Source organism: Ovis canadensis, chromosome 25 (genome assembly GCF_042477335.2).
Source record: "Ovis canadensis isolate MfBH-ARS-UI-01 breed Bighorn chromosome 25, ARS-UI_OviCan_v2, whole genome shotgun sequence".
NCBI classification, from domain to species: Eukaryota; Metazoa; Chordata; class Mammalia; order Artiodactyla; family Bovidae; genus Ovis; species Ovis canadensis.
Window position 1 is genome coordinate 61,376,733 of NC_091269.1, and position 23,872 is coordinate 61,400,604.

At 47.0% G+C, this 23,872-nt stretch overlaps 1 protein-coding gene across 2 annotated transcripts in view; it reads left to right on the plus strand.

Moving 5' to 3' along the window:
• The window catches only part of LOC138430243 (WASH complex subunit 2-like), a 45,649-nt gene that overhangs the window by 15,290 nt on the left and 6,487 nt on the right, over positions 1-23,872 (plus strand). For both annotated transcript variants that reach the window (XM_069572290.1, XM_069572291.1), the window contains exons 9-25: positions 946-1,053; positions 1,634-1,721; positions 2,346-2,417; positions 3,099-3,217; positions 3,924-3,981; positions 5,017-5,076; positions 5,458-5,631; positions 7,887-8,011; positions 9,000-9,086; positions 12,525-12,626; positions 14,042-14,173; positions 16,127-16,290; positions 16,885-16,987; positions 19,163-19,318; positions 21,172-21,354; positions 23,174-23,302; positions 23,426-23,506. In XM_069572290.1, the coding sequence (XP_069428391.1) occupies positions 946-1,053; positions 1,634-1,721; positions 2,346-2,417; positions 3,099-3,217; positions 3,924-3,981; positions 5,017-5,076; positions 5,458-5,631; positions 7,887-8,011; positions 9,000-9,086; positions 12,525-12,626; positions 14,042-14,173; positions 16,127-16,290; positions 16,885-16,987; positions 19,163-19,318; positions 21,172-21,354; positions 23,174-23,302; positions 23,426-23,506 (1,941 nt within the window). The remainder of the gene's footprint in view (positions 1-945; positions 1,054-1,633; positions 1,722-2,345; positions 2,418-3,098; positions 3,218-3,923; positions 3,982-5,016; positions 5,077-5,457; positions 5,632-7,886; positions 8,012-8,999; positions 9,087-12,524; positions 12,627-14,041; positions 14,174-16,126; positions 16,291-16,884; positions 16,988-19,162; positions 19,319-21,171; positions 21,355-23,173; positions 23,303-23,425; positions 23,507-23,872) is intronic.

The window sequence follows — 23,872 nt, forward strand, 5'->3', positions numbered from 1 at the left end:
GATTCCAGTTTGTATTTCACTTTCCTAATTGAGAAAAAAATTTCCTGAAAAATTTCCAACTGTCAGATGAGAGATTCAGCACTTTTTGATTGTTACTTTTACTTTTCACTCTTGTGTTTCACAAACGTGGCTTGTCTTTATGATTTTCATAATCAGTCCTTCTGGAGAGTGTCTGTATTTCTCTGGAATTTACTATTAAGATTGATAAATTCAAACAGTTTTTCAAATAATATAATATGGTGATTTAAAAGCATTGGTGCAACTATTTATATTGTTAAAAATAGACTTGTTTTGTGTGCCATTGCTAATCTCAGTGTTCAAAGGATTAAATTCGTTGAAAAAGTGCTCTAAGCATAGTGATTGGCACAGTTTATTGATTTAAATGTTAAAAAATTTAAAAAACGAAAGTTTTTACATACAGTGGCTACCTTTGTAAAAATCAGAACTTGACACATAAGGTTAAGTTTGAGCATCTGTTCTTCATGTCGTTACACTCTCTAGAGATGACGGGTGTTACCGGAGAGCACGTTTCCACGTGTTGTCCTCTGCTTTTACAAGCATGCCCGTGTCTGTAGCCGTGCTGTGTGTCAGGGCGGTGAGTCCGTTCTGGGTTTATCGCTCGCTGTCGGGCCCCTGGGACAGCCTCGGGTGCCTCTCCAGCTGGTACAGCTTATTCTTTCTGACCATTAGCGCTTTTATTGAGATAACAGCATACTTACTCAGTTTACTCGTTTCTCTCGTGGTGGACGTGTTTAGTGTTTTGCTTTTTGCTGCTGCACTGAAGGTGAGTCTTGCGCAGGATCCGCTCCTGCACGTTCACTGCTCCGGAACTTGTGGTGAGCTGTTTTCCTTCCACTTTGAAGAAGTCTAAAGGCTGAGTGGTAGTGTCTCTTTCAGCTTGATGCCCGTATCTGATGCTTATAATCTGATGGTTTACGCTCTTAGCACACTGCACAGATGAGTGACGAAGAGGAGGACGACGGTTGCGACCTTTTTGCTGACTCTGAGAAGGAGGAGGAGGATGCCGAAGACGCTGACGAGCGTTCTAGACCCGTAAGAAGGGCTGTGACCCCATCGCCTGGCGAGGTTTTAGAGATGATTCCTAGGACTCATTGCTTTTACTGGCGTGTATATTTGTGACTGTCTCATTTTGCATCGTAGCATTTTTCACTTCATCACTTTGATCAGTAATTCATTTTCACTTTTGGAAATTATAATAGTTGAGCATCCCAAGTTGCCAAACCGGTACCACTTTGTTCTCCAAATATTAAGATTTTACTGGTTAGATCATTCAGTACATATTCACATTCAGAGTTTCAAGGTCCTAATACTGCAACCCCCAAGGACCTTGTGGTATTTTTCTTACCTAGATCTTTGAGTATTAAAGTTGAAGTATCAAAAAAAAAAAAAAGCAGTAAAGAGCATCTCCCTCTGAAGGAACACTGAGGCCTCTTTCTCAGGTGACCTGTTATAGGGTGCCTGTGTTTACGTTTATTTAGTTAAACATATCTTCCCATCGGATCAGTTTCTTTGCCGTCGTTTGCGTAGTTTTGTTAGGTGTCCCAAAATAGACCACACCAGTTAGTCACAACAAATAGTACAAAAGTGATTCTCTTGGTCTCCCCGGCTGTAGAGAAGGAGCAGGCCTACATCATTCGCTGATGAACTGGCAGCTCGGATCAAAGGGGACGCCTCGAGCCGGATGGAAGAGGAGCGCGCAAGTACGTCGCCGCCTCTGAGAGGCACTCACAGGGCGGCGGGGCCGTCGGGACCGCGCTCTGGGCTTCCCTGAGGCTGGGTTTCCTTGTGTAATTACTGAGACGCAAGAAGCATAAATTGTAGTTCTTACCAGGTTTGCTTTATAGATTCTCTGATACGCAAACACTGGACCGCCCCCTCCCCCAAGAAAAATGCACATATACACATCTCTCTGTGAAGTTTCAGGGGATTAATGAATAACGCAGAGAACCATCGGCCCCGGATTAAAAATCCCTGGCTTCATATTTACTCCTGATTTTTATTTTGACTAAATAAAAATGTAGCATACAGTATTTTCTAGTGATTTAACAAAGTGGAAAGATTATCAGAAGAATCTTTCAGCAAGTGCAGTCCTGGTATGCGCGTGACCTGCTGTGATAGCTGGACCCTTCTGCCTTAAAAAGAGGCACTCCTGAGTGTCCTCTCTGGGTAGGGCGCTGAGTAGGTGCTCAGGTGCAGCAGAGACGCAAAGTTGAATGTCTTGCTCTCATCTTAGGAGTTGTGAGGGTGGCGGATGTGCGTGAAGGTTCAGTAGATAAATACTAAGAATAGACTAAGTGTTACTAAACTGTGAAATATTCTTCAAGCCTTATCCCCGGGGGAAGCAAAACCTCAGAAGACGTTGAAGGAGAAGAAGGAAAGGAAAACTCCCTCAGATGGTAAGCCTTTCCCCTCGATCCTCTTCTTTAGGAGGCTCTTGACTCAGGAAGGGGAATATCGCTTCCCTAATTCATTAAAATGCCTCTTTAAAAGCTGACAAATGAGGTCTGTCTCTGTTCACTTTTAGAGGTGTGGGGAGAAGTGAGTGTGGGTTCAAAGTGCTTTAAAGGTTTGATTTATTGGATTTTACAGGGACCATTAGCTGTCTTTCTAGACATTTATAAACTAGGGATTGCTAGCATTTGTTTTCAGTAAGGAATATTGTATCAGGCCCTTTCACGTTCAGCAGTAATGTCCATTGTATTTCCACTTGGGGCTGTGTCAACCTGATCTCTCCTAAGTCTGCCCTTCTGTCGCCCAAATTCTGGTGGGATAGGTCTTGATGGCAGCTGAAGCATATACTTGCTTCAGAAGAAATGAGATGAGAGGGATCGCCTGCAGAGTTCACTCTGCTCCAGACATGTAACGGACTTGAGAGTGGGAACCCGAAGAACCTTTTAAGGAATTCGATGGGTTTTTGTCTGAAGGCCCTCAGACCACCAGCATCCAAATAGTGCTTATTACATATGGTTAGACAAACCCCCTGCCAGTTTTGGAGGTATTGTAATGTGGATCCCCAGAGTTGGAGTTCCAAACCCATCTTTAATTCTCCATGCAAAGCATTCCCTTCTATTTGCTAGATGAAGAAGATAACTTATTCGCACCCCCGAAGCTGACAGATGAAGACTTCTCGCCGTTTGGTTCTAGAGGCGGCCTGTTCAGTGGAGGGAAGGGACTTTTTGATGATGAGGATGAGGAGGTGAGTCCGCGGTAATCAGTGAAGCTCTCCGTAGCTGTGTCATGGGTTTGCAAGGAAGAAATAACTTTCAGTTCCTTTAGTAAGGAAACAATAGCTTCTTAGTTGGAAGTTGCTTCTACTTTTTATTTTAGGAGATTCTGAACAAAGGATCACAAAGTGAGGAAATACTGTATCTCGATGCCTTTGTTAAGCAGGGAGAGGATGTGAGAGTGTTACCAGTGGAAAACTTGCATTTACTTGCCTAAGTGGGTGTTTGTTGACCTTGTCTTTATCTTCGTCCATGTTTGTATTTAATTTCTCTGTAGACTAAATTGGGCTTCCGCGATGGGTCAGTGGTAAAGAATCTGCCTGCCAGTGCAGGAGATGGGGGTTTGATTCCTGGTCCAGGAAGATACCCTGGAGAAGGAAATGGCAACCCACTTCAGTATCTTTGCCTGGAAAGTCCCATGGACAGAGGATCCTGGAGGGGCTGCAGTCCATGTGGTCACAAAGAGCTGGACATGACTTAGCGGCTGAATAATAACAATAAGACCTAAGCTGTTTCGGGGTCTGATTTCATCATAGTCTTCACTTTGGAACTGATTTTCTGGCAGAACAGTAGATGTGTGTTTTTTAAACTTTATAAGACTTTTCTTTAGAAATCTTGAAATACAACTCCGTTTTCCTGTGCTGCTTTGAACTGTGTTCTTTAATTTATTATGAGCAGAGTGACCTCTTCACAGAAGCCCCTCAGGATCGGGGAGCTCGAACCCCTGTTAATGAAGGTGAGCGTGGGTTGAGGCTGACTGTGCTGCTTCGTTAGAGATTTCCGGAACTGGTTACTTCCCATCAGGAGATGGAGCCCCGAGGTCATCCCCAAACTTTGTTTCTCTGTTAGGCAGGAAGCTGTATGTTTGCCTTCATCTGGTTAAAAGCGGTTCATTTGCAATAATTCATGTCTTGCAAAAACAAAAAAGTACCATTTGTAAACCCATATCACAATTTCGTCTCTTTCATAGAGAAAGCAGAGAAAGTCAACCAGGGAAAGCACTCTGGCAGTGTTGCGGATATCTTAATTTAATCAAGTTCAGTTCAAAGAAACATTTCTGAGATTCTGCATCTACATTGGAGATCAGTAATTCCTTAGCCCAGTGTACATTAGAATAACTTGTGACATTTTTAAGAAGCACACATATGCGGTTAAAAAAGTTAAAATTTTTATTCTGTTAGGTCTGTGGCAGTCTTGAGAATTGGGAATGAGTTATTTTAAGTGGCTTGGTCTCCCAGGCCAAGTCATCGGATTTTGGGCTGCTGTGACGCTGGCTGCCCTGGCTGTCTTGAGGGCCCCACTCTCCACTTTTCGGCGTCTGTGACTTGCCTGCTCTCCTGCTCTCCGTTACTGACTTCGTTTCGGGCACTAATGTCTCAGACACTTTGGTCTTCGTTTTTTACTTGCATGTTCTCATTAAACGGGACAGACGGAGTCAGAACCGTTGAGCCCTGCTGGCTGTGCTCCCGCCTCCTCATCTGTGCGCTGCGTCTTCCTGGCCTCGGCCGCCGGCCCCACTGCGACTGTCTGCCCAGAGTCCGTGATCTTCCGTGGGAGTCACGGCCTAGATTGGTTTGACACCAAGAGAAAAGTTGTGGTGTCGGTAGAGAAGATAATACTAAGGGATTTGTAAATGGCTCTTTGATTAAAAATTAGTTTTTGAACGTCTCCTGTTAGCTTTGTGTTATGTTGTACATATTTCAGGAAGGTGTATTTAGCAAGGAAGGTTGCTTTCTTTGTTGAAATGTTCTCTCTTTATTTCTCATTTTAGCATCTTCATCCTCTAAACCTGGAAAGAAAATCCCGGCAGGAGCTGTTTCTGTGTTTTTAGGTATCGTAACTCAGAGTTTGTTTTTGAGAACTATATAGTGGTGTTTTGTAACTTTTAATACTGTCCTCTTCAAAGAGCTGACTGGGGAGGAGACTAGGAAGAGCTTCAGAGGGCATCCTCAGAGAGCTGACTTACCTGTGTTAGCTCGTATTCCCTTAGAGACCAGCGGCCTTGGGTTTTTTCCAGTCTGGGGGATAGTTGGTTTTGCCCTGTGGGACATTGTGTATCAGTAAAGGATGCATGCTGTCGGGTCCTGTTAATGTGTTTGTGGATGAACTGAAATGACTAGTTCTGGTGGTGGTACTGTTCTTTTCTTCCTGTGAGTCAGGAAGCCCACCCACAGCGGCTCACAGCCGCTCTGTCCTGTCCTTCCACCCCCAGGGGATACTGACATGTTCGGTGGCGCCTCTGCCCCGGCACTGAAGGAGCCCCAGAAGCACGAGCAGCCCCCTCCAGGGAGAAGCGCGCACGTCCCAGCATCTGCTGGCCTCTTCGATGACGACGACGACGACGATGACTTTTTCGCGGCATCCCGTAGCAAACCTCCCAAGACAGGTACTGCTCCAGCCTCTGTTTCAGGGAATGTGGCTGGGTGAAGAACGTCGACCTAAAAAGGCGTGAAGTCCCTCTGGTTCCTCACCTCCTACAGCGCTAGAATCCCTCCTCAGGCATTCGTGTCAGAGGTGTCTCATCTCTGTTTGGTTATGGTGCCTTGGCAGTCTCTATTTTATGGACCAGTCTTTTTTTCTTTAGAAACTAATTACTAGGATTGTCTTCCTCATAGGGAGGAAAATCTGCTCCCCTCTAATAGCTGATCAGGATTCTAGCTTCGACCTTCTCAGCTACCAAGAGAGTTTTGATTGTGCTTTCTTCTGGCGTCCTTAGTACATTGTATGTGAACAGAGCATCTCTGCCAGGTGTTCAGTTCCAGCAAGCCCAGGTGACCTTGGCTTGTCTCGTCTGTGACGGAGCTTTCAGCCCCTTGGCCGCTTTGGCACTGTTCTTTCTTCATCCCTCGAGTTTCAGCCATTTTGCTCCTGAAGTCACTTCTCTGAGTCAGTTGTTGTTTAATGAGCAGATGGCTCTCCCAGGACTGTTGTGAAAATGCAGATTCCAGTTGAGCGGGTTTAGGGTGGGGCCCTTGAGCCTCGGTTTCTAACAGGCGCCCTGGCGGGCAGAGATCACTGGCCCGCTCGCTGTGCGTGGGGTAGCAAAGGATTTGGTTCGCTGGTTTGTTTTCCGGAAGAGAAAGGCGGACCACTGAGGTGCACACAGCTTCCAGCAACCTGAGCAGAGAGCTCTTTCTCCTAAGGACCGTCGGCCAGGAAGCATCGAGAAGCAGGCTTTTCGACTTCAGCTTATTTTCCAGCAATAAGTGTGGAAGTAAGGGTAGCAGCAGAAACGCAAGGGAGATAATGGCTTTAGGAGGGTGCAGCCTGGACACGGGGTGTGCGCACGTCGAGGCCCCCTGGGATCACAGTGAGTAAGGCCGCACTGCTGCTCGTGTTAGGAAGGGTGCAGCCTGGACACGAGGCCCCCTGGGATGACAGTGAGTAAGGCCGCACTGCTGCTCGTGTTAGGAGGGTGCAGCCTGGACACGAGGCCCCCTGGGATGACAGTGAGTAAGGCCGCACTGCTGCTCGTGGCTTGGAAGGGGCCTCACTTGCCCCTTAACTGATTTGGAATCACAGGTAAGTGGGCGCCACTTTGCTGGACCTGCTGCTCTCCTGGGACTTTCAGGAACCAGTGCCCTCATTTCAGGGACACGCACCTCACACCTCATTCAGTGATGCAGTGCTTGTGGTTGTGAACGGTTGAAAACCACCCAAATAGTCACCAGTAGGGTAAGCTATGTTCCTTCCATTCAGTGGAATTTTGTGAAGCTGTGAAAAAAGTTGAAGTTTATCTGTGTTGACATGGGAAGATACGACACCCTAGGTACATGGAAGGAAAATTGCAAATCATAAGATTTTTTTTAAATGATGTTGTTTGGAGCCATGTTTGTGGATTGCTAGAGTTAACATGTTGCTGTATCTTTTGTGGAAATCAGAGGTATGTGCCTTAAACTGTTCCTGCTGGCCTTCCCGTTGGGGTGGGCAGGTGGAATTATGGGGGGGGGTGTCAGTATTTGATTCTGTATGGTTCGGTGCTTTTAAAAGATTACTTACGTGTGGCTGTGCTGGGCCTTCCCTGCTGCGCGTGGGCTTTCTCTAGTGGAGAGCTCTGGGGGCTTCTCACTGGGTGGCTTCTCCTGTTGGGAGCACAGGCTCAGTAGCTGCCGCACAGGCTTAGCTGTCCTGAAGCGTGTGGGATCTTCCCGGACCAGAGGCAGAACCTCTGTCCCTGCACTGGTAGGAGAATTCTTTACCCCTAGATCTCCAGGGAAGTCCCTGGCTTTTTTTTCCTTGGCTGTGCAGCTTGTGGGATCTTAGTTTTCTGTCCAAGGATTGAACCTGGGTAGCAGAAGGCAACCCTCACTTCTCAGATTCCTAGAGCGACTGCCTTGTAAATGATCCTTCTGTAGGCCTCTTTTTACCTTTTATGCCAGTCCAGACTCCTCAAAGCCTGTGCCGCTGCTTGGAGAAGGGTGTAAGCCAGAGAGTTGAACTGTCTGTCCTGTGTGTTTCACTGGAGCAGCTCTTACGCTCTTTGAAAAATTCCAGCTAGTCCACTTAATGTTTCTTTTGTAACAAATCGAGCAATAACATGCTTGTTCTGTTGATTCTTTGAGAGGGAAGACATTTTCATCTTCGAATTCTGTGGTGGGGTTTTTGACCTTTGTAACTTTCTGCTGTGGTCTCTTTCTAAAGACAGAGTCAGACCCACTGCCAGCATCTTCGACGATGAAGGAGATCTGTTCGAAGAAAAAGCAGTGGCTTTGCCAGAAGCGACTGTGAACCAGACAGACGAAGATAAAGCAAGAGCAGAAACAAAGGTGAGCGGGAGGGAAGACTAAACTGAGGAGTGTGCATACGGGGCGTTTCGCTAACTCACATGGAGCCCGAAGGGAGTATGGCTTCCTTTCAGGTGTACAGTGGCCTGCAGATGTGGAGAGTGGAAGGAACGCAGCGTGCGCCCGAGTAACTGCTGCCGCCTAGATTAAGCAGCGTCTGGGTTCTGTCTCCCTGAGTGGTTCTAATGGATGTGCTAATCGACGCTTTATCACGTGCAAAAGAATACCGTTTTACTCCTGTCCTTTCTCCTGTGTTTATTAGCTGGGGTTCTTCTGAACAGAAGAGCTCGCTCTCCCGCTTCTTCCTTGCCTTTCTCGTCTCATTATGGAATCACGGATGCCCCACTTGTTATCTTATCATCTGTTAACGTTGTTATTTTGCTGATGCTCAGGTTGGCCTGTCTTTGGCGAGCGGGCTGCGTGCCCCTCAGGCTTTACGCTCTGCTCGCTCCTGTCGCTCCCCTTGCTGTCCTGCACGGCTTGGTCTGGCCTCTTTCTGAAGCACATCTCTTGTCGTGTGTGCATACGAGACCCCGGCCTTCCCGCTGCCGTCCGCCTGGGTGCCAGCGTTCAGAACTCGGCAGGCTCCTGCGCTGGCTGCAGCCGTGCACGCCCCATTCACGCTCTGCATGCTGTGGGCAGTCCGTTCCACACCGACGCCCCCGAGGAGCCCCGAACCGTGGCTCCTGTCCAGGTCCCGTCCGTCCTGAGAAACTTAGTTTACAAGGACTGCTGCTTCCTTCTTTCCTAACATGCAGCAGTTTTCAGACCCTTTTTCGTGGTGCTGCTCTTTTTGCGTTAGTTCTTCACGTGCACTTGGTACGTGGGCAGCGTCGACGATGTTTTCTTTCCTCTGGTGCGTGGCCTGCCTTACCTCGCAGAGATTCAGTACATCTTCTGAACAAACGAGCGAATGAACCCTTATTTCCAGGTTTCTGGTTTGTTAATTCTTTTTTTTTTTTCAACACAGGTTATGCTACCTTCCAGCAAAAATCTCAAGCTTTCATCGGAAACAAAGACTCACAAAGGCTTATTTTCAGATGAGGAGGACTCTGAGGTAAGGAATTCTTTTTCTCAGGTCTGGAAATTATTTCAAGGATATGACATTGGGAACTATTTCTGATTCAGGATGTCTCAGAGGTATAAGACTTCCTCAGTCAGTACTTCTTTCTTTGAAAACAATGTCTTGAGAACACATGGTATTTGGAAAGCAATGTGTATATAATCCTTTCACTGTTGAGTTTAAATCTAGTGCGTCTCTTAGGAGGACAACTCAGGATGTGCCAATTCTAGGCTGTGAGTTGATGCGCAGTGTAATGAGCTGCTTCTCCCAGGACAGAAGTACACACACAGCTGCCTCTTTGAGGAGGAATTGGGCATCGTATGCACAGGGGGCATTGTATGCACAGGGGCATCGTATGCACAGGGGCATCGTATGCACAGGGGCATCGTATGAATAGGGGGCATCGTATGCACAGGGGCATCGTATGAACAGTGGGCATCGTATGCACAGGGGCATCGTATGCACAGGGGCATCGTATGCACAGGGGGCATCGTATGCACAGGGGGCATCGTATGCACAGGGGCATCGTATGAACGGGGCATCGTATGCACAGGGGGTATCGTATGCACAGGGGGCATCATATGCACAGGGGCATCGTATGAACAGGGGGCATCGTATGCACAGGGGGCATCGTATGCACAGGGGGCATCGTATGCACAGGGGCATCGTATGCACAGGGGCATCGTATGAACAGTGGGCATCGTATGCACAGGGGCATCGTATGCACAGGGGCATCGTATGCACGGGGCATCGTATGCACAGGGGGCATCGTATGCACAGGGGCATCGTATGAACGGGGCATCGTATGCACAGGGGGTATCGTATGCACAGGGGGCATCGTATGCACAGGGGCATCGTATGAACAGGGGGCATCGTATGCACAGGGGGCATCGTATGCACAGGGGGCATCGTATGCACAGGGGGCATCGTATGCACAGGGGGCATCGTATGAACAGGGGGCATCGTATGCACAGGGGGCATCGTATGCACAGGGGCATCGTATGAACGGGGCATCGTATGCACAGGGGGTATCGTATGCACAGGGGGCATCATATGCACAGGGGCATCGTATGAACGGGGTATCGTATGCACAGGGGGCATCGTATGCACAGGGGGCATCGTATGAACAGGGGGCATCGTATGCACAGGGGGCATCGTATGCACAGGGGCATCGTATGAACAGGGGGCATCGTATGCACAGGGGGCATCGTATGCACAGGGGGCATCGTATGCACAGGGGCATCGTATGAACGGGGCATCGTATGCACAGGGGGTATCGTATGCACAGGGGGCATCGTATGCACAGGGGGCATCGTATGAACAGTGGGCATCGTATGCACAGGGGCATCGTATGAACAGTGGGCATCGTATGCACAGGGGCATCGTATGCACAGGGGCATCGTATGCACGGGGCATCGTATGCACAGGGGGCATCGTATGAACGGGGCATCGTATGCACAGGGGGCATCGTATGCACAGGGGGCATCGTATGCACAGGGGCATCGTATGCACAGGGGGCATCGTATGCACAGGGGGCATCGTATGCACAGGGGGCATCGTATGCACAGGGGCATCGTATGCACAGGGGCATCGTATGCACAGGGGGCATCGTATGCACAGGGGGCATCGTATGCACAGGGGCATCGTATGAACAGGGGGCATCGTATGCACAGGGGGCATCGTATGCACAGGGGCATCGTATGAACGGGGCATCGTATGCACAGGGGGTATCGTATGCACGGGGGCATCGTATGCACAGGGGCATCGTATGAACAGGGGGCATCGTATGCACAGGGGCATCGTATGCACAGGGGGCATCGTATGCAGTGATACACACACTCTGCGTGTCACTGAAGCAATAGACTTCCTTCCAGAGAAAGATGTGGACACGGCAGAAATTTACATGTAATTTCAGGAAATTGTGAACTCTGGGTTAGACTCTTCTTTTTTTTTTTAAAGCAACAGAGCCCTTTCTTTAAGTGGACTGTTGCCAGAGTGTAACATGCAGGAGAGGCATGGGAAGCTTGGTGCTTCTCCTGTGTGGCTCTTTCCACCTGAACAGACCTCTGGGGCTCTTTGGGGCCCAGGCGAAAACCACTGGGCTGAGTGTAGCTCTTTTCACTTAATGAACTCATTAGCACTATACTGAGTAAACATTGATTCCATGTTTAAAAAAAATTGCATCGAGAGAAGTCTTTGAAACCGTGTTTTTGTCCTATTTGTCTGACTCACGTATTGAAGATTTTCTTCCTGAGGGAATAGTTGCTCTATTTCATGTTTCTGATTCACGTAGCTCAGTTTGCAGGGCTTGCTTTGCATTGTAGGCTGACGTTTTACAGCATTTGGAAGTTTCTTCATAATCTACCAGACCTTTGTCTAGTTCACAACATTTCCTAGCTGTCATGTCGAGAGTCCAGAAGATTTTAAAGTTAAAACTGAGTATATATTTATTTTAAAGAAATCATATCCTACTCTCAGGAGGCATGTCAGGTGGTCTGGCAGAGACATTACTTTGCCAACAAAGGTCCATCTAGTCAAACCTTTGGTTTTTCTAGTAGTCATGTATAAATGTGAGGGTTGGACTGTAAAGAAAGCTGAGCACCAAAGAATAGATGCTTTTGAACTGGGGTGTTGGAGAAGACTCTTGAGAGTCCCTTGGACAGCAAGGAGATCCAGCAAGTCAATCCTAAAGGAAATCAGTCCTGAATATTCATTGGAAGGACTGATGCTGAAGCTGAAACTCCAATACTTTGGCCGCCTGATGTGAAGAACTGTCTCATTTGAAAAGACCCTGATGCTGGGAAAGATTGAGGGCAGGAGGAGAAGGGGACAACAGAGGATGAGATGGTTGGGTGGCATCACCGACTCAATGGACCTGAGTTTGAGTAAGCTCTGGGAATTGGTGATGGACAGGGAAGCCTGGCGTGCTGCAGTCCATGGGATCGCAAAGAGTTGGACATGACTGAGTGACTGAACTGAACTGACTGATATTCCACTCTTATTAGAGGAAAAAGGGGTATAACTAAACAGTGTCACAGGTCCCGTAATTTGGGAATCTAGCTTCTATTTCCATTGTTACATGTGTTTATCTCTCTGATTCTCTGGACAGAAAAAGGAAGTTATTTTCTCAGCATGGTAGGAAATTGATTGGCCAAGTTCTCCCTGTTGTCTGTCACCCAGGTGGGAGGTTGGCGCCTCCGGGCTCCTGTGAGGCCACCTGGAGTCAGGTGTGGGTCTCTCCCTTGTCTCCTGCACACGGCGAGGACAGAGTCTGATGTGTGTTCCTCGAGGACTGTGACAGCCCGCTTTCCTCTCTGACAAGAGAGACCTGGGTGGATGGCATCTGTTGTACCATAAACTTCAGTATTTTATAACTGATACTTTAAAACTGATACATTTTATTAACCAGGAACTTTAATCTTGACCCAACAGGATTTGTTTTCTTCTCAAAGTGTGAGTAAGCCAAAAGATGCAACTCTGCTGCCTGGCAAACCCCCCAGCTCAGTCTTGCTTTTCGATGATGAAGATGGACAGGTAAACACTGTTACTGCCACACAAGCTAACCGAGTTTTCAGTTAGTAGAAGGCCATTGCCCACGCAGCTTTGCATCCGGAGGCTCTTACAGTAGAACAGGGCGACAGGAAAGCAGCCAAGCCGCCTGAGGCATAGGCAGCAAATAGCCTCTGTGTTTATTTCAGTGATTCCCTTCTTAAGTTCCTGGCTGCACAGTGGGCAGGCCCTTGGATTTCTTGACCCAGCTCTATGCAAGACTTTGTAGATTTCACTTGTATAATCTGCCCTTAAGGAATACTTTTTAGGGGATGAAACCCAGTGATCTACAGGAGTGTTTCAGATGAAGTAGGAGTGGAGGGGAGAAGGTGCTGGAGTGTGTGAGATGAAGTAGGAGTGGAGGGGAGAAGACAGCCATGTCCCTGCTTTGCTTTTCTTCCCCACCCTGGATGAGAGAGAAAAGTGGGGGACAGGGATGAGAGGGAAGAAAAACCAAACCTTTGCTCTTACGCAGAATCGTGGGGTGGCTGAGCTCACGGGCTCTGGCCCCAGACCCCCATGTTCGTATCCTGGGTCCACCACACGCAGGTCAGCGGCTTTGGGCAAGTGTTGGTAGCGACCTTCCTGAATCTCCCCGGCTTGATAGTTCATACCTCACTGTGACGGTTGCAACAGCTAGCACACAGCCCTTGGCACCGTGCCTGGCACATAGCTCGTGCACGGCAGATGTCAGCTCCGTCTCGGGTGTCTCCAGTGAGTGCCAGTTCATACTCACGGCCTTTCATGCCTTTCCACGAGTTCCGTAAAGGCTCCCTCTATCTGATCTTTACACTTAGGACCATTCACCTGTTGTGGTATATTGTTAGGAGTGTTCTTCTGTCTGACCTGGGCTCAGGCCCTTTGATGGTTTTGTTCTCTCTTCCCCAGGAATGTGTCTTTCATAAATGTGAGAGAGTAGAGAAAGCCTCCCATTTCCTTCTTTTTATTCCTTGCTCTGGTCTGTGATCCATAGAAAGGCGCAGGTTGCTGGCTGCGGCAGGGGCTGTACTGTTCTCACGCCGTCTGTAGGCTTTGGGCCCTCCCAGTGGGCGTAGAAGGCCCCCTAGGAGGGCCAGATGGAGCCAAGCTCCCGTTTCTGTGGCTTGTCTTCTTGTTGCCCCCCTTGTGCTCCCACCCGAGTGTTCTGCCTTTGAATCCCGTCCCACGTCTGTGACTGAAGACAGTTAGGGAAGACGGTGAGCTGTTGCTGTAGGGTCACACAGGAGAGAGATGTGCCAGTTACTAGCACTGCCTGATTTCTTCCCCCGCAAAACGTTATATATATTTTTTTCACTCGACTGGAGACTTACTCTCTCACGATTTAACACGAGAATATCTAGTTTTCTGTTTTATGTGTTCAAAGTTGTCATACTCTTCTGACCCCCCCCTTTTTTTTCTAGGATAATCTTTTTGATACTCCAGCTGCTAAGAAGCAGACATCGGCTCTACTGACTCAGAGCCAAAAGAAAGCAAAGCCCTCTGAGCCTCCCAAAAAGAAAGCATCTGCCTTACTGTTCAGCAGTGATGAGGAGGTGGGTGGAAATTTATCTCCTGGTGAGGAGTAGGGGATGGTTAGATGGATTTAAGAGTTATGGCTGTCCTAAACATCTTCTTCTCCCTAGTGTAGACCTAGTGAAGTCTGGCCACTAAAGACTATATTCACAAAATTGTCATTCTATTCTTGAAGAAAGATATTTATTACAGTATATTAACGTAAGGTTAATCTTTTCAAAATGCTTGGGCATAAAGTGAGTATGGTCCTCAAATTTATAATATATACTTATCCAAATGAATTAGGGCTTATTCCACTTTGTTAAATGATCGCTGTGTTTCATTGATCAAGGACTATAGCTCGACAAGGCAGGAGTGGCTTATGCTGGTTTCACTCCTTTTCTGTAAGAGTCTTCACAGGATTGCCATTTGGTATCTGGATTGTATATATTGTTGGAGCCAGTGGAGAATACAGTTTAGCAGCTGTTCAGATATAGCTGTGTAAAAAACGACTAAGTATAATCATAATAAAAACGGTGAGCATTAAGAATCTTATTTCATAATAATTACTCTGTTTTAACGTTGTTAAGTTTTGAGGGTAAGATACAGATATATAAATCATAGACATGTTCAGTTTTTTATTGAAAGAAACGTAAAATGATACAACATAATTTGCTTTTTCTACTCAAACCTGTGAACGGTGATGGATTTTCCTTTTTCTTTTTTCTTTCTAGCATTGTTGGTGGGTGGTTCTCCCGTAGTAATGGCCAACCACCATTTGAATTTTCTATCATATTATTGCAGTTCAGGGAAAATAAGAATACCAGCTAAAGTAGGGAGCAATAGTACCTGCAGAGGAAAGAGGAACAGGCTTCCATTATAGAAAAGCAGCTTGACGTTGGCTGCCGTTGAGGTCACGTGGAACCCGAGAGAGGACTGGTCCCGGATTCCACCCCTGGGGTTCTGAATTAACTGGGGGATGACCCGTCAGTGGAGTTTTCTGAAGCTCATTTGGGGGTTCTGGCTTGTGGTTAGTGTTGAGTCTGACTTCTTTAGGGACGTACTTCTCAAACTGTAACTTGTGAAGAAGTCACTGGATATACTGTTAACAAAGGCAGATTCTGATTCAAAAGGTCTGGGGGTAGAACCTGAGACTCTATATAACAGCAGCTGCTGCTTTACAAAACCCACTTGGATTTGTAAAGCTCTAAACTCCAGAGACCAAAGGACCACTTCAGCAAGTGCTCAGGAGATCCTTGATTTGAAGGGGTGAGCATAGCCAGGTGGGGTTTCCTTAAATGCGTTCTGAAGGCCAGATTCAGAATTCTGTGATAAGGATCACTTGCAGACTTTGTTGTGTCTTATTTACATTGTGTGAGCTTTCTTTTTTCCTTTTAGTTTGGCTGAGTCGGGTCTTAGTTGAGCGTGTGGGATCTTTAGTTACAGCTTGCAGATTCTCAGTTGTGGCACGTGGGGTCTAGCTCCCTGACCAGGGATCAGACCCGGGCTCTCTGTGTTGGGAGTCTGGAGTCTTAGCCACTGCCAAGGGAAATCTCAGGGAAATCCCCTGCGTGAGCTTTTTATGCATTTTTTCCCCCAGCTTACTTTGGAATTTTAAAATTGTTTAATTCAAATATCATTCTCCTCTAAAGTTCAGAGTTCTTGACTTTTTCTTAAACATTCTTGTTCCTTCTCATTTCCCTTCGTAATTAATTTTTATCTCTAAAGTAGAGAAGATCTCTTATCCTAACACAGAGAAAGAGAGAGAGAGTGTGGTAGGCAGTGATGGAGGGAGACGCCAGCAGGCCTGTGAGCGCGGTGGGCCTCGCTGTCTGGACTTGAGTTCAGAGAAGAGCCTCGTGCGTGAACTTGCCTCAGAACTGGCACCCTTAGTGTACATGCAGCTTGGTTTACCCAGTGGGGATTTTATTCTGTTTTCCCAGTTTCTTAACCTGAGTTGCCAGAGGACTTTAACACGTATTTTATCTTTTAAGGACCAGTGGCATATTACTGACTCACAGACCAACTTGACATCTGACAAGTCTAAAGGAGATCTTAGGGACCCTGAGACCACCCACCAGGAGGTTAAGGCCTTGAAGAAGACCAGCCTCTTTGAGGAGGATGACGAGGATGACCTATTTGCTGTTGCCAAGGACAGGTGAGAGAGTCCTTGTAAGAAACCATTTCGTCCGTGTCTGGTGACGGGTGAAGGTGTTTGATGAGCAAGATGTCAGTTTCTGGGGGTGACCCGCTGACCCTCCATCACCTGGTGATGGTGCCAGCGAGAAGGTCTGTGGTTTCCACTTGCACAGTGTTCCCTTTGGCACTGTGAAGTGTTTTTCTTCATAGGTTCTTACCTGATTTCTTCTGCTTATCTCTGCATGGCTTATGGGCTCTTCATTTCCCAGCCAGGGATGGAACCCACGCTCCCTGCCTTGGAAGCGTGGAGTCTTAACCGCTAGGCTGCCAGGGAAGCACACTCTCTCTTTTTTTTTTTCCTTTTTAACCTTAAAACATTGTTATTTCCTAAGTTTGTTAGGGGTTTAAGTGTGATTTGTTTGTTTTTTCCCCTGGGATACCCTAAAGAATGTGAAGTTTTGTCCAAGTTACTTAAGTTTGTCATTTGGATAGAAATGCACCTGTGTAGGTCAGCGATTGACTTGGTGGTAGGTGGGTTTCTGTAGGTATGGCCTGGAAAGAATATTGTATTTGTAAAATCACATTTGCCTCCAACTGGACTCTGTTTGTACAGCCAGAAGAAGGCCCAGAGAGCATCACTGCTGTTTGAGGACGACGGTGGCAGCGGAAGCTCCCTGCTCGGCTCTCCGCCCGCACCTGCCGCTCCCGCAGCCACGGTACCCCTAACCTCTTAGCCCAGGAAGCACCCTTGAGATGACGCTACGTGCATACTGACGGTTCCCTCAGTGAGGTCCTAAAACCAAACCTTGGAGCCTGAGTCTTGTGGAAAAACTCCTTTGCCTGACTTTAGAGATCTTCTGACGGAGAAGGCGATGGCACCCCACTCCAGTCCTCTTGCCTGGAAAATCCCATGGACGGAGGAGCCTGGTGGGCTGCAGTTCATGGGGTCGCGACTGAGCAACTTCACGTTCACTTTTCACTTTCATGCATTGGAGAAGGAAATGGCAGCCCACTCCAGTGTTCTTGCCTGGAGAATCCCAGGGATGGCAGAGCCTTGGGTGGGCTGCTGTCTGTGGGCTCGCACAGAGTTGGACACGACTGAAGCGATTTAGCAGCAGCAGCAGAGATCTTCTGATAATGGTATTTTACAGGTGAAGAACATGTGCAAAGCCTGGAGAAAAGCATCACACAGCCCTTCAGTGTGAGTTGTAGGCGTCTGAGTCTCAGGGGAGACCAGGGAACAGCACCATTGCCCCCGTCAGGGGAACTGCTGGGCTTAGTCCCAGTGGCATGGAATTCTGCGAATGCTAGGCCAGGCCAGTTAATGTACAGCTTATCCCTTATAAGAGCAAGTTTCAAGTACTAACGGTTTGGTCCTATATTATAATTATTCACTATTATTATTAATAGTAAATAAGTGAAAAAGGAAGGAAATTCTGACACAGGCTGCCAACATGGATGAAGCTTGAGGACACAGTGCTGAGTGAAATCAGTCACAAAAAGACAAATGCTGTATGATCGTTCTTACATGGGGTACTTAGGGTGGTCAGATCCATGGAAAGAGTAGAACAGTGGTTACCAGGGCCTGGAGCGTGGTGGAGAGGGGAACGGGGAGTCGTTTAGTGGGGAGAGAGTTGGTTTTGGCAGATGAAAAAATTCTTCAGGTTGGTTTTCCAATAATGTGGATATACTTAATAGTACTGAACTCTCCACTTAGAAATGATTAAGATGGTAAATTTTGTGTTTTTTTTTAAATCAACATTAAAGTTTTTTTCAAAAATCGGTAATAGCATGTGATAAGAAAAGTCCGTTAATTAGTGCCTAGCTAGTCTAAATAGCTTTCAGCAATTACTCATAAGTGGCATTACTACCATGATCACTTGAGCTAAAAAATTAGCAGGTCTTCATGTTAATTATGTCAAAAGAAGTATTAAGGGATGAGAGGATGGTGGCATTATGGTAGTACTTGTGCCGAGCTTGTGCCGAGCCCTTACTTGGTATAAAACACTGTGACTAGCTAGAGAAACGTAACTGCGTGATCCTTCAAACGAATGGATAAAGATGCATGACAGCTCTCAGGGTAAGTCAGGAAAGCAGTAAAGGCTAGGTATAGACATAAATATTCTTATCAGCGAAGCAACTGGTAACTTACCAAAGAGAACGGGAAACCTTTATGGGTGACACCTGAGCTGAGCCTTGCTGGAACGATGAAGAGGATTTGCTTCTCTAGACTGGGGATCAGGCGTGGAAGTTTACAGTAGGTGTCGGGAAGAGTGAGGGTTGAGGAGGTGCAGGTAGATGCGGGTCTGAAGAGGAGCCTGTTGATGGGATGTTTAGGGTTGATTAATAGAAACCTGTGCACGTTTGGGATGGGAAACGGAGTAACCTGGTAGGTGTTTTGTTTTAGCAAGTCGGCTCTGGGTGATGACATATTGCTGAAATGTGTAGGGAGGGAGGGAGGGAGGGAGGCAGAGAGGAGAGACTGATGATCGTCTGGTAGCAGAGGTTACAGTCTACTTGATGGCGCGCGCAAGGGGTTAACAGACACAGGTGTCAGCTAGACTCTGGCGGCAGAAACTGCCTGCAGTGTGAGACCGTGGTAGGGCCTGCTCCTCCCTGTCCGCGCCTCTTTACTCTCCTGCCCCCAGCGTTCGGCTAGGAACTCTGAAGAGGAGCGCACGTTTGCCGTCTTCTGTGCGTGGCCGTGCTTGTCAGGCACGCTCTCTTTGTTTGCAGCCACACGGAGAGTCATGCAGGGTCTTGGCTCCCTGGCCAGGGTTCGGAGCTGTGCCCCTCTGCGTGGAGGCCCAGGGTCCTAACCGCTGGACCGCCAGGGAAGCCCCTTTCCTTTGGCTTGTTTTTGAGGATGTCATTTCCTCCTCTTTTGACAGAAAAAAGAGACTGTCCCTGAAGTACCGCCTTTGCTGTTCAGCGATGAAGAAGAAAAGGCGGCGCAGTCTGGAGTGAAACCTGCGGCGAAGAAGGCTGAGCGTGCCCAGGGGACCTCGGAATTGGGGAGAACTCCTGTGGTCAAGGAGCCAGGAAAGGTGGACTCTTTTTCTTGTATCATCTGTTGGTTTTGTCTCTCAGATGTTCTTGTGAAACCCGTACATGCACGCGCTTACCCTTATATTTTCCTGCCGCAGAAAATGATGACTCAGGTGTTGCAAATTCTGAGAACACTGAAAGCCCGAAGAAGGAGATGCCTGATCTCCCCTTCCCCAAGGTCTCGGCGCCGCGCGCGCCTCTGCGCTCTTTCCTAGGCACGTGTGTGCACACTGTGACGCACGTGTCCCGATGTGTGTCAGTGTGTCAGTGCCGTTTTGCCTTGCTCTGTCTCGGCTCTTTCTTCCTTTCGGTTTTCTCTCTGCACATTGTTCTTTCCGATTCATCCTTACTCAGTTCTCTGTAGTCCGTTTCCCCTTGCTTTCTTTGAGTTTCCACTTGTACTTGAATTATAGTGACAGCTTTTTTAAAAAAAATATTAACTAAAATCCATACTTTATTCGGATTTCTTTGGTTTTTAACCTGATACACCCCCTTTTCCTCCAGGATATCACATTTAGTGTGACAGCTTTTAAGAAAATTTTCATTTTCATTGACCGGTCTCTGACGCTATTGCCTGTGAGTTACAGAGTGAAGTGGATTGTTTCTTCCGCATTCGCTTTCTTCTCCTGGGATGTCTGTCCTCTCTTACGGGAGGCCTGTGAATAAGACTGCTGGCCGCGTCTGGGAATCGGCAGTCCGTTCAGTCTCTCCCTTTTCTCTCACTGGTAACCTTTCTCTACTGTGTGCAGTCAGCTCTCCTCTAGGACCTACGTGAAGAAACGTCGCGAGTGCTCTTCCCGTTGCGGCTCCTTGGGGCGGCCGTGATGCGTGCGTTCTCGCTGTATCTGAGTCGTCGCGCGGCATTCTCTCCTCATCATCTCCATGTGGCCTTTCCTGCGGTGCTGCCGCCCACTTTCCCCTGAATTCCAGCTGCTGTCGCGGTGCTGCCTCCCCTGCTTGAAGCTAAGCGCCTGGAGGATTGGCGCCACGCCCGTTCTGCCATCCGTGGCATCTGCGAGAGTGCTTGGTGCAGTGCCTTGCGCCAAGTAGCCACGTTCAGACTCACCTGCTTTATTTAAAGGAGCGTATTTTCTTCAGTTTAACCATTGTGAAATTAGGGTGCGCCTCACAATTGATGCATGTTTAATTAGCAGTTGTCCCTGTATTTTTCTTGGCAGTTCATACAGGAGCGGTGGTTGTTCTGATCAGCGGTATCTTGCTTGGAACGTGGTGCTTGTTGAATGAATAAATGCTGCAGTTTACGATTATTTTAGAGATTCTTCTAGTTGCGCAATATAGTGAAAGCTTTCTGCAATTTAAGTGTCCACTTCCGTCAGTTAGATTCCGCCCTTGGAGTTGTGTGTTAGTTATTAGGGTCCAGTTCCACCAGTTGGATTCCGCCCTTGGAGTTATGTGTTAGTTATTAGGGACACATGATCTGTTCCCAGTGATTGGCTTTTGTGTTCCATCTGTGACTTTGAAGTCATTTCTAGCGCATGAGCAAGCTGTGTGACTCAGGGTTATAGCTGATAATGTATCTTGGTTGGATGGAGTTACACATACAGGTTTCAAACTGTATGTATAAAAAGTCATCTCTTTTTGGAAAAACAATCTTTGATTGGAAAAATCATCCTTGATTGCGAATTATCTGTTCTAGACTCTCCACTAGAGTGACTCAAGAATTGGCCCGAGTGTTTTGTCACCTAGGAGTAAGTGTGATTAGCTGTCGTGCCCGGAAACAAGCAGACGTGCTAGTAACTGAATTAGTGAGGAGCTGGGTAGGCCCCACCATAGTATTTGTGTTTCCAGACGTTACTCGCTTTTTCCCTTACCTTACTATTTCCGTTTTCAGGAAGGATCTTTGAATGCACCTACTCAGGAAACAGCCAAGAACTCTGATTTGTTTTCTTCGTCATCCCCATTGGACAAAGGACCTAAAAGTAGAACCAAAACGGTTCTTAGCTTATTTGATGAGGAAGAGGATAAAACAGAAGATCAAAGCAGCTTCCAGGCTCTGAAAAAGGAAGCAGGAAAGGTGAGCCAAGGCTCTGGAGGTCAAGCCTTCAGAAGGATAATAGTGTCTCATTTCAGTGTCAGCTCTGTGCCGTGAGTTGCTGGGTCACGCAGGACTCCGGTCTCTTCACATTCTCAGCCTCACTGTTGCTGACTACTTTGATGGCCAGATGCTGGTGAGGATGTGGAGAAGCGGGTGCCGTCGTTCACTGCTGATGGGAAGGTGAAATGGTGCTGCCGCTTCAGACGTCAGTGTGGTGCTTCCTCAGATTCTTGAATAGCGAGAGTTACCATGTGGCCTAGCAGTTCCACGCCAAGGTGTATATCCAAGAGAAGTGAAAACATATGTCATGCAAAAACTTGAGTGTGACGTTCCTAACAGGTATTATTCATAATGGCCAAAAGATGGGAACAGCTCAAGTATCCATCAGCTGATGAACGGATAGACACAGTGTGTTACAGCTGTACGAGAGAATGTTCTCTGGCAATAGAGTAAATTATTAACACATGCTACAACACAGATGAGCCTTGAAAACGTGTTGAATGAAGAAGCGGGGGGGGCGGGGCAAAAAAAACCACACTATTATATGAATTCATTTATTTGAAATGTCCTGAATGGGCAGATCCATTGTGATGGAAAGTGTTCCATGAGTGGTTCCTGCATCTGGGGAAAGAAGTGGACAGAGATGGAGAGTGAATGCTGGTAGGTTTGGAGGTTCTTTTCCGGATGGTGAGAATGTTCTAAACTTAGATTGTGGTGGTATTTGCACAACTCTGTGAACATACTATAAACCATTGAATTACACACTTTAAGTAGGTGAATTTTATCTCAACAGAGGTGTTAAAAGATAGAAAATCTATGGCGATGGGCCATAGATTGCCGGGACTTCTTGTAAATCAAACTGAGGATATAGCCCAACAACAAATGTTTGGTGAATTTTTCATTATACTAGTAGGATAGCCTCGTTTATAAACGAGAGCTGCACGCAGTAGGCGTGCTAATGTGCTGTATTTTCTTCCCCTCTCTCACTTTGTACGATTTTGCGTGTGAATTTCGATGTGAGGCTTTCAGTGTTAGTTGCTGTTACACTGACTTTTATGTGTAATCAGTGATCATTAGTTAATTTTGATGAGACACGTTTTGTCAGAAATGAGTGTTTTTGTTTGTTTCTATCTGTGTTTGTGATACTAAAGAATGAAGGGAAGAATTTTAGAACGTGAGGTCTGGGGCATTGTAGTATCAAACCAAGTAATGTGAGTAGTAATTTGGAAATGTCAGATACCCTAGCAAACAGAGAGAACTCTGTTGGAATCTGAAGGTAATGAGGTGGAATGTGGATGGACAAAGTGGAAGGTTGGCGGGTCCACCTGTGCCTGGTATTTGGCCTAAGATGCTGGTAAGCAGAAGTTAGGTAAATGTGCTTGACCACCTGTGACTTTCTGATACTAAATCACCTGCTGTCTCTTCTTCCCTGTGGGAATGAGATAGAAAGAACTTGTTTAATTTTATATTTTCATTCCTAAAATGTTCCTCAGTATAGAACTAAAGATTGATGTTAAATAACAATTCAGATACCGCACAAAGGTTGGAAGATCATCTTCCCAGATTATGTATGTTTCATCTGTTTTTATAAATATATTCTCCGCTGTTTCTGGTATCTCCTGAGGGTTCTGTTCTGTGAATGTGTCGTTCCCTTCGTGATGGACACCCAGCTTGTGTCCAACCTCTGGACACTATAAACAGAGCCGCAGGGGACATCTTTGTTGCCTAATCTTTACATCTGTGTTATTCCCTTGGATAAATCCCTGGGAGTCTATACATGACCTTCCCTCTTTTCTAGAGTCCTGATCCTGGTACCCGCCCCAAGAGCACAGGTGTCTTTCAGGATGAAGAGCTCCTTTTTAGTCACAAGCTCCAAAAGGACAACGACCCAGATGTTGACCTTTTCTCTGGCACCAAAAAATCCAGGGTCAGTTCCAAGTGGTTCTCCACAACATAGCTTTGTTACTGCATTAAACGTCACTTCTGCAGCTCACCTGACTCTGTGAACTGATTTGTTCTGGATGTTGAATTTGAGTTTTGTCTGTTCTAGTTGTTTGAGCCCAGTGTGGGGAGCCTGTTTGGAGACGACGAAGACGATGATCTCTTCGGCTCTGCCAGGTCGCAGCCTTCGGTACCAGCCTTTTGTTCTCAATACTATGGCATGTGGGGAAACTTCTGGGGAAGGAAATGAATTGTCCAATTATACAGTTAAGGAAGATACTCATAAGTAAATGAACAGCAAATAATGTGCTGACGAGGGCGTTCATGTTGCCCCCATCTCATGTTTCCTAGATAACCAACATTAAAGTGATAACTCACCAGGTTTTCTTACTCTATTACAAATCTTGTGTGATTTTAAAGTTGTTCGTTGAAAGACCACTGCATTTGATACGATGAGTGAATATTCATGCCTTTCAGCTGCAAAGTTTCAAATCTGAGTGTTTACCTATGTCGTCGTTTCCCCCCCGCCCCGCCCCCGCTTGCGCAGTAGCTTTTC